General features: G+C 39.6%; 1 protein-coding gene across 3 annotated transcripts in view; it reads right to left on the bottom strand.

Annotated features, from left to right (window-relative positions):
- Positions 1 to 10553: 10553 nt before the first annotated feature.
- The window catches only part of DPYD (dihydropyrimidine dehydrogenase), a 608504-nt gene continuing 604953 nt past the window's right edge, over positions 10554 to 14104 (bottom strand). For all 3 annotated transcript variants that reach the window (XM_063136148.1, XM_063136158.1, XM_063136141.1), the window contains one exon: positions 10554 to 13133. In XM_063136148.1, coding sequence (XP_062992218.1) covers positions 12963 to 13133 — 171 coding nt within the window. In that variant the 3' untranslated portion in view covers positions 10554 to 12962. The remainder of the gene's footprint in view (positions 13134 to 14104) is intronic.

Below are 14104 nucleotides of genomic sequence, written 5' to 3' on the forward strand. Positions count from 1 at the left end.
CCAGATCCCACCCACCCCCAAACTATCAACTGTAACATGCATTTGAATGTAAGGTGTTAACAGTTGCTAAGAAAGGGCATCCATGAAAACAAAACATTTGGTACTATTAATTTCTGAAATCACACATGATCCTTGTCCTTGTACCCTTCGGTCATCTGCATGGTCTCACATACATCTCACAAGACAGAAAAGTAACCTTTAAAATAACCCTCACTGAATAAAATGGAAAGATTAGAAGTACAGAAATGGATCTTTTTTTCCCCTCAGCACACAGGGATGACCTTTCAGTGCCGTCATCAACCCTGGTTATGTTTTCATAACTCGGCCCTACCTTCTGAAACGTAATTTTAGAAAAGAATAGAACCTGTTATTGGAACGGGACACTAACTATAAGGCTGTTGTTAGCTCTCAAGATTTCGTAGAATAATTTTTTTAAAAATATATCCTTTCCTTTGTGCAACACCACACGCCAGCCGAAACTTTCTTTTTGATCTATCGCAGGTACAATTTTTATGCTGGAAACTGAAATGGTTTTGTCAGAATGTGCCCATGAAAATTGTGTTGTTCCCCTCAAGGGATGGTCATTAGGATGTTGCCATAACCAACCTGTAACATAGAACGGTATTTGTTTACAACAATTGTTATTTCTTCCACATCCAAATAGGGAGGCTGAATGGAAAGTATCACCCCACAGTGGCAAATAGCTTATTTAGAATGCCACACATTTCTAGCTGTAAGATTTTGGATCAGTGTTTCTGATAACCAGGATTAAGCTCGGGCTGTGAATGCAGAACTGTTTCTCTTGGGGTTTAGTGACTTAACAGCGTGTACCCTATCATAACCTACAGTTCCCTCCTTCCCTTCATTATTGAAAGACAGCTCTGGAGCACAGAGGCATCAGGTATTCAAACATTTATGTAACACTGGAGATAAAATGTCACTAGCAATATAAACAGTTGACTTCCAGCCTACACCATAAATCCTTGGGCACACAAGAAAGGAGTTAGCAAGCGTTGGAATTCCTGACAGCTTTGGGGAACTGTACTTTCTTCAGATAGCCGCTTCCTCGCTGTAAGCTGGGCAGGAGTTTACCTCATGCATTAAATTACTTGCGGCTGAAGCAATTAGAAAATCCAAACAATTAGTAAGATATCACATGCCTGCCATGTTATTGTAAATTGACAAAAGCTCTTCCTCAGGGCCATGTGCCCTGGATTTAAGGAAACGCTGCCCTCTTGTGCAGGAAAATGAAGCAACTGCGAATTTTTTCTTACTGAACAGCCTCCCTCTCCCCAGGAAACTCTTGCTCACAGGAGCAGTGGGGTAGACAGCAACAAGGGGGAAATCTTTCCCTGCCTTTCCCTGCAATCTGATGGATACGATGATATGGATGAACAAAGTACTAATTCATTTTGAAACATGATCTAGGATTTACATTTTGTGTTTTCACAAAGTCTCAATGCTAGGATTAAAGTTGCAAGCACGCTCTCCATGGATGCACCGTAGTGCCATTTTGTTACTAAGGCCATTTTGTTACTGGTGATGTAAACCTAGGTATCAGGACCAATGGGGAAAGAGCTGAAGCTCATTGGTAGTGCACATGCTTTGCATGCAAAAGATGTCAGAGCCAATCCCTAGCATCTCCAGATAGGACTGGGAAAGACCCGTGTTTGAAAGCTTGAAGGGCTGCTGCCAGTCAAAGCAAATACTGAAGTAGGATCCCAAATGGTCTGACTCGGTATAAAGCAACTTTCTGATGTTCCATAAATGATGGTTTTGTGACTTTTAACAGTGGATCAGAATGGATCAGAATGGATTTGGTCCCCTCTCTTTTCATAGGGTTAGTTCCAATCACTTAAACTTGTCCTACTGATTTCAATGGGACTGAAGCTTGACTAACACCTGGATTACGGCCATAACGATATTCACAAACACAATGTCTGTAAACTATTCTTGTTGTCTGTCTTTTTCTTATAACTATCGAGCTGGTGAAGTGCACACAAGGAAGTGCCAGGCAGCTATTAAAGAGTTGCCGCAATTGTGAAGTGCAGTTGTACTGCATGCTTCTAGCAGTTCAACACTTCAGCGGAACGGTTTAAAAAACCCAGTGCATTAGCGAGTACTGTAAGTGAGCGGGATGTGCCTCAGTTGTGCAGACTGAGAACAAAGAAGATGCAAAGCAGATGAAGATGCACAACCTACAAGGTCACTGTTGCAGCTGAAGTTAGTAGTTAGCCCAGGCTTGTATTTTGTCCAGTTAGTTATTAAAATCCTTTGCAGCTTCATCTCTATGGGGAAATCTAACATGGAACAGAGTATGCTGCAACTTTATTCCAAGTGCATGAATATCTCAGTTTAGTTAGTACACTAAGCTGTATACTGCAAACTAAAGATACACATTGCTATAAGGAACACAGAATAAATGGCACAGATATAGGGCCAGTAGCATCATACACATGAGACGTCTATCCTGCTAGGGGGCATGATAATAGATGCAATTTCATTATGAAAAGTTCAAATCTGAGGACCCTCTTCAGAGAAGCTTCTTTGAGTACCTGTTCTAGGGGAGGTTTGGCAGATGGCTACTAGTCTGTGGAAAGACTTTGTGGTGGCGGCATTCTAGCTGTGGAATGGCCTCCTCAGAGAGGAGGCTTCTCATCTGATACCTGTCTTGATGTCATTTCAGCACCAGGCAAAGAACTTTTTAAATTTCCCAGGCAATAGCATTTGGTGACAATGGTTGTGAGAAGGTAGACCCACTACTGAGGGAAGGAGCATCCCCTTAGGGACCCCAGGGGACATTTAACAGAAGGCAACCAATGAAGGCAAAGGGAACTATAATACTTATTTCTGTTTATATCCATTAACATTAGAGTACTTCCAAATGTGCTGCTATACATATAAATTAGCCCATGCAAATGTACGAAAATCGATGTCCTGTTTTCTGTTGATGCATTTCATCTTTGTTTGGCAATGCATAAGTGCCCAGGCCAGCCCAATCTCTTGTCCTCTCCTTTGACAAGGTCAACTGGATTGGGCCCAAAGAAGATACAAGCAAATGGACAGTAGCAACAATGGGAAGGAAGAAAAGATGGTAGCGTAGGGCCCTCCTAAGGAGCCCAATAAGGAAGGAGCGCACTGAGAGCAACTTGTCCAAAGTTTTCCCCTCCCCACAAAAAACAAACAAACCTGGAACCAGCACTGGCTTTGAATATCTAAAATGGTAGTTAGATTAAACATAATACACTTGTGCTTCCTCTCTACTTACTTTTTTAAATATTGCCAATTAACTGCTGCCAATGCATTGCTATTTCTAAACTTGTTGACAAATCTCTCTTACAGAATACAGTTAATTTCAGAACATGGCTTTTCTGTCTGTTTCGACTTTCATTTTATCCAAAAAGGGATGTGTTAACTACAAACAAGGCACCCGTGTTGCCAAACCTGACACAGAGGCCGAGATTAAGCAAGCATTCCCCCCTTTTTGAGTTCCTTTATGAGGGTTGTTAAATGACTATATTCTCACTTCCAGTGGTCGTTGGCTCTGTAGTCTACTTGCTTTCTCATGGGGACACTTAACAGAATGCAGCCAATGAAAGCAAGAGGAAATGTAATGCTAAAATAGACAGTTCTGTGTTCTGTTTTGCTTTTAAGCCTTTGGTTGCATTGAGATAATAACTTTGGTTTGTTGGGGGGAAATGGAATTCAAGCTTGTCAAATCATGTTTTGAAATCTGGTAAAGGAGGGCAACACAGGTCTCCTCAAATTCAAACCCAACCCTCTCCCAGCCCTGTTTTGAAAACTGTGTGGGGTTTATCCACTCGGACAAAGAAGTTTAGAATGCAGTTTATTCTATTAGGTTAATGAAACAGTTAATTCTACTGCCATAGCAACAAAGAACAGCCATGATAAAATAAAAAAAAGCTAAAGGTCTCCACGTAATGCCTCAGACAAGGTCTCTCTAGTTCTAAAGCTGATTTTAGTAGCTACAATAGAAGTGATATGTGTTTTCAATATCATCTTAAGCTTTCGTATCAAAAACCCTCTTGCTTAATCCAATAAATAGACTAGTAGCATAAAGTGGCATATATGTTTGCACATTTAAAACCCGACAAAAGAGGTTTACCGCTACACAATCTTCACCAAGGATCTCAAGCTAAGATGGAGAGGCCATGAGGGGATTGTTGAGATGAGTAAATCTGAAAAGAAAATATTGTAAAGTGGGGATAGCTGTCAAACATACGTTACTGTATATTAAATGTCCAAAATGAGGGAAGAGATTGAGAGAGAATTAAATTTGAAACTGAATATATAGACTACGATTTGTTTAGTTCCCTTGCCTTTGCGGGTGGTCTTGAAACCACTGAAATAGGGTTTCAGGGTTGTGGGGGGGGGGGGAAGAGGGGGGATGGGTGATTGGAGGATGCAGAAACTGAATGTTGGATTTTGAGTCTGAGACCTGTCTTAAAATGTATACAAACAGCTAGAAGGTACTTAGCCCATCTTAGGGCAGATGTATACCTGGGTCAAATCATTATGATCGCATCATGGTAATGCTATAGCCCTCTTGCACATTTGTACCCCATGGGACACACAATGAGCTCCATCAGACGGGGGCTCTCAAGCTGCATCTCTTCCATTTCTGTAATGCATCTCTTCCACTTCTGTACACAGAGGGAAAGAGCAGGAAGAGAAGCAACCACGTGGTTTGTACAGCTTCAATGCAGTTTAGTTGGACAGCACCCTCTAGTGGGCATTTTATAGCAGAAAGCCTCCTGCACATGTCAGGAAATAGCGACGTATATCCGAAGAGTCGGCTTTTCTGAACCTTTTTTTAACTCACTAAAAACCCGAAATCAAGCAGAGGATGTGCAGGAGGATCACTGCATAGTCAAACTGACCTGTAAAGATCTGTGAGTGGACAGTCATGAGCATGCAATCAAATGCTCATCTGAAGAAGCTCAGTGACATTTGTTGTGGTATTTCAGGTAATGTGGAATGAAAAGCAAGAAATAACACTATGTGGTACATGGAATGTGCTCCAACAGTTATCAGTGTACCTCAATAACACTACAAAGCAGTAGTGTAGATCTAGCCTTAGAGTTTTGATCAGTCTGATTGTCTACAAACTCTGTTCACATCCAATTCCTTCCTTGTTCTGTGCCAAGCAGAGAATACTGGCTCAGAGCTAGGAACATGTGCAAGACTGAGTCAATGAGTCACCTGGGCAAAGAGTAAGATATGACTTCTTTGTACAAAAAGTATGTGTGGTACGTACATCTACAGAGCAACTCTATATGGTCTCTTCTCAGAAGTAAGTCCTAGGCATCTACACCAAGCAGGATATTGCACTATGAAAATGGTATATAAAAGGCAGGAGCCACACCAAGCAGGATATAACACTATGAAAGCAGTATATGGTCCGTGTCAATGGGCCCCAACAGTTCTCAGTGCACTTCAATACTGCTTTAAAGCAGTAGTGTGGCTTCTGCCTTTTATATTCTGCTTTCATACCACTTTGATAGTGCAATATCCTGCTTGGTGTAGGTGAGGCCTTAGTATGTTTGGTTTAGTACAAATAATAGTCAATTCTTAGGTCATTTAGGGTGCAATCCTAGGCAGAAAAAAGTCCTACAATTCCCAACAGGCCACAGCCAGTCGTGCTAGCTGGAGAATGCTGGGAGTTGTAGGACTCCCCCCCCCCCGTCTTGCATAGGATTGTGCCCTTAAAGAAAGAAAAACAAAAACATTAATGAAAATAAAAAGATGTATTCTTTAAAATATAGATTGGATTGGATCCAGATTTATGCTGGATCAACTCTGCTGATGGAAGTGAACTACCCCACCTCTTCGTTCCCATGGTAGACCCTCTATCTCCCTGAAAACCCTACACTGTGAATCAGGAGACCCTGCTGAACAGAGCGAGCTCTGTTGTGTTTGGGAAAGGGGGATCTCTGACTGACCCCAGAATAGCTGTTTTTACAAGGATACTGTTTTTTTATGCTTTTTATGTTTTTAAATTTTGTATATTTGTTTTTAATGTTTATTGTTTTTAACTCCTGTAAATCACCCAGAGAGCTTCGGCTATGGGGTAGTATATATAAATGCAATAAATAAATAAATAAATAAATAAATAAATATCTCCAAAAATCAGGTGGAGGGACCTTCCACAAGTGGAGCCCTGAGTCTTGCAGAAGGCAGATCCTGGATCTAACCAATAGTATTTGATTGGTGGATCCATAAAGATATTTTAGACAATCTCATTTGCACAATTGGTTTAATTTTCAATACAGCAAAGACATCTCTCAGTTGGATATAGCCTTCAGTTACGAGAACTCAATCCCTTTCTCCATTTCCATTGTTGAACTAATAACTTTGATTATATAAGTAGCCTCATAAAAACAGAGGGTGAATCAATTGGCTCATCGGATTGTAATAAGTTTTAGGGGATTTCGTATGTTTACTTATCAGAAAGTATCAGTCGCTCAAAGGAGGTGGCTGTTTATTTTTCAAGCCAACAGCAAAAACAAATCCCTTGGGTTCAAACATTTCTAAGGACAAGCTTTTGTGATTTTAAAAAAAATGCTGGAGAGGTGCAAAATCCCAAATGAAGCCAAGTACCAGCAAGAGTTTTGACAGATAATAAATTAAGAGAAGATTTACATTGTCTGACTGCCAAGATATAGCGAGAAAGAGAGATAATTCTGCCAATTTTAGAGTTTGGTTGAGCCCAATTAGTTTTTCTTCTCTCAAAAAGTTAAGAGTTAGAGAGTTCTACAAATACACAAATCCTAGTAATTAGTACCTGATTTCCATGCATTCATCATTTTGATTTTATGTTGTTTAGATTTGTATGCTATTCCCAAGGAAACCTTGCTAGCTGAGAAACTAGTAATGTAACCTGGCCCTAGCTATGAATTAGCTATAACAGTTCATGGGAGGAGATGGAGCTGGTGAAGGTAGGTAGCATCCGATCCTTGGTAAGACTGAGCTGATGTCCTGATCACATGCTGTCCTGATCACATGATGTTTACCATGAAACCTGTAGGAAAGCACCAGTATTGTTTATTGTAGTGTGGCTAAACTGCCTTGAGAATGATGAGCAATTAAACGAATTGATTAATTACATTTCTATGCAATTAATACATTGATTAATTGCATACATTAATTCCATTTCTTAATCCCTTACCTTGGTTCTCTTGTCCTTCCCATAGTGCACTATTGCATGTTTTGCTGAATCTGACAGTACTGGCTATCTAAGAAGCAGTAGGCACACGCACAGGGCCTGCAATATATAGATAGATAGATAGATAGATAGATAGATAGATATATGCCAAACAGTGATCCATTTTCATCACTGTTTGGTAATATATATTGCAGGTGTGGGTCCTCAGGAGGAAAAGATTGAAGTCTCCTGCACCACAAAATATGGAACCTGATCTGGATTGAGGCACCTGCACCTATTCTAGAATAAAAAATGAAAAAAAAGGGGGGGGGAATGTGTCCTTTGGGTCTCACATACACAGTTTGCTTGATATTACAGTGCTGTATGGCTCGTGGAAATTGTTCATTCTTCTCCACAAAATGCCCATGGCATAGATGTGTTTTTTAAAACACACATTTTTAAAGACACATGCTCCTTATTGTCACCAAAACTTGACTAACTATTTTGCCTATGGCAAATAGCAAATAAATTGTTCTCGAGATTTGACATTTTTTTTCCAGTTTGCCAAATAATTAACCAATCTCTTAAGAAACCACAACACATCTAAAGCAGCATTTTGAAATACGTAAGCAGATGAACGCTGAATTATTTGTGGTTATTCAGAACATTTGGCAGCGTTGGCAATTCTTGCACGATATGTTTCTGTAGTTCAGAAAAGCTGCAGTGTTCGAATCTGCTTTTGCTTTGTTTTTACATTAAGGATGTCAGTTGTGAATTAAGAACCCTCGACATTGTGGCAAAGATGTTCATGTGATGCAGTGAACAATTATAGCACCTCAGAACAAGATAACGCTACACAGCAGGAGGTCTGTTTAATGGTGCCTCTTGAGGTCTGTGAGGGAAGTTGGAGGATAGAAGGAGCATTGGCTTGGAAATGTAGCCAGTTTTCTTTCAGTTCTATTTTTATTGATGACATAAGAGAAGAGGTGCAACTTGTTATAAAACAGCCTTACTGCAGAATCTGTAGTGGAGGGCATATTGTTTGTCAAGAAGACCCCTGAAAGAGATCAAGAGATTGAACGCAGACTTTACGGTATACATGTGTTTACCTAGAATGTTCCCAACAGATGCAGTGTGTTCTCAAATGATTTTTTTTTCATCTGAGTTAAGTACAGGATGTGACTGTGGGACATGGAGAGCATGGAAGATGTTCTTCACTGTCTTGCAACTGGCTCATGCTTATTTCCATTCTAGTGTGTGAAAATGCTCAGAATGACTACAGAAAATGAAACAGGAGACCATTTACTAGCTGAGACAATAAAATGTGACTGACAAGGAGCCAGGCTGAATACAAATAATGGAACTTTGTCAGAAATCAGATGTTCCAAGATTCAGAATTTGAGTACCATTGAAATTATAGAAAGTATTGATACTTAAAAAATAGCTAGGCTTTTCATCTAAAAGTGACTGTTCTTGGACTTGGACACACACACACACACACACACACACACACACACATATTCTAGAGAAGAAAGGAGCTGACATTATCCTTCTACATTTATGTTAAGGCCAACAGATGTTGTTACTGACATAATAGCTCCAAGAGAAGCATGGATGTTGAGCAGAACAGTGTAACCATCCACACTATGAATTGAAATTTCACCTCAATATTTGATTTGCTAACATGACCAAAGATTAGTTAGAGGATGACAAGAACTGAAACCTATGAATATAGCTCCCCACTCCTGCTACACATACACATATACAAACCATGAGCTTAGTTGGTAGGGACTCTTAACTTGCTTACGTTATAGTTAAGATTGCTGCTTAATAGGCAAATTGTAGACAGTACCAACAGGCAAAAAAAGAGAAAAACATCTAAGGGTCTTACTGCAGCCACAGTAAATTCATGTGGAACTAGTCATGCTAATTTAATAATTAAAGATGAAAGGGAAATTTACCTAGCAATATTGCATCTCATTGACATGAGGTTGATGGTGATGTAGATTATACCATACAGTCTTCTCCAACCTAGGCCCCTCTGGATATTTCAGACTACATCTCCCAGCATTTCTGACCATTGATGGCTAGAGCTGATAGGAGCTGAAATCCAAAACATATGGAAAGGACAGAACTGTAACTATGTTGCCTGATAGAGTGAATTAATCAACATGTCTTCTATCAAAATGGTGAAAACGTCATTAAATTACTATTTCTGTGAAATTTACTGATATATGTTGAGATTTTATTTTTTTATGAAAAATAATTCATGGTGGCAAAAATATGGAAGACATTTCAATTTGCTATGGACAGAGCTCTTCAAACTTGAACAACCCATGGTTGTATTTATTGGCATGCAAAGACTCCTCTAAAAGAATGAAAAAGAATTGCTGCTGCTGCTCTCTGTCTTCTGACAAGTGCAGATTTTCTGCTGTAACTCATATTATGAATGCATGACAATTCTATTTCAGATCATTAGTGCTAAGATGTATAATACATAGCATGGTTATTATATTTGGGTGGAAAGATGAGTGACATGCTGACCCAAAACAATGAGAATGTCTGAGTAATCTTGATTATCCCTACATGCCCAGTTCCCCTCTTAAAGGGGAAATGTGATTTGTGGAGGCGAGCAGGCCGGCAGCGAAAGGAAAAAGGCTGTTGAGGAGCGGCTGCACAGCTTCAGCAGCAGCAGCAGCAGCAGCAGCAGCTCTTTCTCAGGAGGGACTGCTGAGCCAATCAGTGCATTGATGGAGTGGGGCTAAAGAGGTGGAGAGTGAGATTTCGCCTTTGTTCTAACTCCAGTTTAACCTAAAGCTCCTAAAGGCAGATCTCCCATGCCGCTCCAGGATTGCAGTTGCTGACCAAAGGCATTGACAATGAAACAATGTTGGTGCATTCCTGACATCAATAGGCAAGAAGTTCTCCAGAGAGGGAGCCAATACACTGAAGGCTCTACTGCGAGTGGATTCCAAGTGGACTGCAGGTCCATATGGAACCACTTGGAGAACCTCATCTGATAATCTCAATGACATGACTGACTTGAGTAGGGGCACAACAGTTTCTGAAGGTGTTGAAGATCTTATGATAATGTTATTGCATCCATAACTCACCATGATAAATTAGATGTTCATGTTTTGTAAGACTTCAAAAACTGCAAAATTGTGTGATATTGGGCGAAAGAAATGAGCTTGTGCACTCTTTCCTCCCACCCCCATCAGCCTGTACCACACATCCAAATTTACCAATATGGAACAATTGGATTGAATGGGACTATTTTGAGGGTAGGTGATCGCAAGACAGTGGCTTAATTCTGGAGAATTGCCCTGCTTTAGACAGTGATTAAGATAAACACATATAAAACCAAGGCTGCAAAATGCTCTTTAATTCCAGTTTATTTATGATAATGTAAATGCACAGAAATTTGAACACAGGCATTATTTAATATGCACAATGAAAATTTTGTATTTTCAGTTGACGTCAGAGTATAAAGGAATAGGTCTACTGTTTTCTATTTTTAAGTATTGAATGGCATATGGCTTCCTCGTAGACTCTTTGGGATAAAGTAGGAAGCAAAGTATTAACACATGAAAACTCCCAAATGAGAATGAGAATTAAGTTGATGTTAAAATGTTGTTTCAGAATGGTGAGAAATTCATCTCTCACGTTTACTGTAGTTTTACTATAAACAAACACACAACCAATTTAGAGATTTTAAAAAAATCTAAGGTAAATAGTTGTCAGCATATTATTACCATATGTTTCAATGGAATGTGTTTTATTTCTGTGTAATAAATATTCAAAAATAGAACGTATCCCTTTGCAACATATACCAATAGTATGCTGACAATGATTTACCTCAGATTTTAACATCTGAGTAAGTTGCGTGTTTGTTTACTGTAACATATATACCTAACAAAACATTTTTTTTATTTGGTCACATAGTTACTTATTCCATATTAGACACTGATGTGGCTATTACTAACCACACAGTTTCAGAATATCTACATATCTCCATTATATTTATCCCTACAGCGTTGCTGTGAGATTAAGATATAGGGCTATTTTCATGTTGTGCAATGAAACTTCTTCTTGCTTTCCTCCCCACTGTATCCACCAAACCTGCTGTGGAAGATCCTCCAATTTGGGCATCAGGGACAGGACGTTGCAGGGAAGAGGGAGAATCTAGCCAGCCAGCCAGTAGTTTCCATTTTGCTGGTGGACAGCTAGCATTACTTTCAATGTATAATTGCTACTTGTGCTGTGAGATGTGATCTCCACTTGCACATTTCTGTGTATGTGGAAAGGTTCACCACAGGCTTCTGCTGAACCCTACACTCCCACTGGCAGCTTCCATCGGGGAGTGCTACTACTTTGCTGGCTGTGCAGGAACATTCCTGGTCAATCCTAATAATGTGAGGTCCTCCTGCACCTCAGTTACACCCAGTTCAATGGCATGCTCCTCTTTATGCTCTCAGTGACCATCAGGTTTATTGTCTTTTTTGAGATAGGATGCATCCCAGTATCCTGGAGAGGAATGGGCCCATCAGTGATTGTAAGTGTGGTACAGGAGGGGGGTCATGTTATTGAGGATGGCTAGGTGGTATTCTGTTCACCCAGCAGGGCTGCATGTGGGGCGGGTTGGGGGTGGGAAGAAGAAGGGGGTAGCCTAGTAAACACCTGTGAGTTCCCCTCCATTTATAGTGGGCCCTGGAATGAAACAGTCACCTGTATAGCTGGAAAACATTCAATATACAGGATATGTTGCCATGGTTCTGAGGAGATAAGAGATGCAGTATCTCTTGAACCTCTCTGTGCCACACAAGGTGTTAATGCTAATAATCTCTGTTAAACATGAAACACTCAGAAAGTTGTCTGAGATATCTGGTACATATAGTACATTATGAACACTGTTATTCTTAGTTTCATCCATTACGTACTATTATTCTAACAATCTCATCTTCCAAACAGAACACCAATGCAACAGAGAAAACCCACTATAAATCAGATTCTTGAGCTAATGCTTACATTTGAAAGAATACAGTTAATTGGCATGCTCTGGAGGTTCATTAACAGAAACAAAGAAATCATGCTACCAACTGAAAAACATTAAATGGCAAAGAGTGCACTGAATTTGCAAAGGCAGTTTTTAATGCCTAGTCAGAAGTAGAATTTAGGTAATAGAGTGCCATATGTTGCAGCCATTGAAGCTGATTAATAGTTCAGAAATACCCGCTGAAACCTCTATTTTATATCTTTCTGTAAAAACACACACACAATCCACACTGCCTTGTTTGTGTGTTTTGTAGTTAATTACATCTTCTAACAAACAGTTTTAAAAGGAAAGGAAATGTGTAATTACTAAATGTTTCCCTGGTAACAAAGTTTGTCCGCATGTGGGGGTTTAGTAGGTTAGAAAAAAGTTCCCTTCATTTTGTGGTTGTTGGTGGATACAAAATCACGCAAATCAGAACATATAATGATTTGCAAAAGAAGAAGAAGAAGAAGAAGAAGAAGAAGAAGAAGAAGAAGAAGAAGAAGAAGAAGAAGAAGAAGAAAGGCAGGGAAAAACAAGTTATGCTTCTCAGAAAAGACAAGGAGAGGTAACATTTGATAAACTAACTGCTGCTTGTCTGAAGCCTTAAAAAAAAGATTGGAAGATATAACGGCCTTATAATGGTTGCCATCATTAGGTTCTTTTTCTTTTAACATAGTTGGAGTTGCTGGTACTAATTAGAAAGCAAATCAATAGAATCAAGCAAATGTAAGGTTCCCTTTAACTGCTGGTCTGATCACCTCAGCACACTGGGTTCACAGCTAAGGGCAGGCCTCTCTTTGGTTCATAAGGTGTTGTCCTGGAAACCATTCGGATGCAGTCAATAATAGGGCAGACACTGAGACACAGAGTGCAGCCTGTACAACTGTCGGTAACAGTGGGCAGGTGGATTTCTGGATCAAATTGTATAGCCTGCAAGCAGAAATAAACAGCACTGATGTCACTCACAGAAAAGGTCAAAAACAACCCCATTTTTTTAGCATCTGCATTTCCTGTAGTTGAGGTGCTCGGAGACATCTTTGTTTAGTACCGCATTGCAGCTATAGTAACAGTTTCAACTGTTAAGAAGATGCATTTTGAAAAATTAAAAATAGAGAATCAAATCACGCCCCAGTTAATACATCTTTCTCTCATTCACACACACACACACACACACACACACACTATAGTTAAAAACAGAGTCAGACCTTTGGACAACTTGTGCCCATGATATTTAACTTCCATAAAGATATTTGTGTTTTCTGTGAAGTCAGTCCTTCGGAGCATGCTGATTTACTGTCATTATTATTACTGCAGAAAAACTAAACAGCTCAATTCTGTATGGATTCTACTGAATAATTTCTTTGAATGTCATTCTCCTTTTTGTTTTTGTTTTTTCTTTTGTTTCTTCTCCTTTTTTTGCATGGCCATTTAAGACAAATGAATTAATGGCCCGTTAGATGTAAGTTATATAGCAACAAATCCTGGTTTGCCAGCCAATGTGTGGTACACCTGACAGTGAGTTGGAGCCATTCTTGGCTCTCTGATTAATTTTCTTGTATGAGACACATCTTTTAAAAACAACTGCTGGACCACTTGAAGACACTTACATGTTCACTTGGAAACGTCATGTGTGAAGTGGCCCAGACCATGTAAGGTCATGTTACTTTAGTCTACTTCTGCAAAACTAAGAGACTGCAGTCCTTAAACACTATACTCTGTTGAAGGCCTATTTTGTTTGTGTGTTTATATTTTATATGTGTGTTTGTGTTGTGCTTCCCAAGTGTAGGGCAAACCCAGTATTTGTCACAATTTATGTGTGAATGCTTTAATTTGCCTTGAGAGAGGTTGGGCCTGCAGGTTATTTTCTGTTTGGTCCAAATGAAGTATGGTATATGACCTTC

This window comes from Elgaria multicarinata, chromosome 1 (assembly GCF_023053635.1).
Source record: "Elgaria multicarinata webbii isolate HBS135686 ecotype San Diego chromosome 1, rElgMul1.1.pri, whole genome shotgun sequence".
Classification (NCBI taxonomy): Eukaryota; Metazoa; Chordata; class Lepidosauria; order Squamata; family Anguidae; genus Elgaria; species Elgaria multicarinata.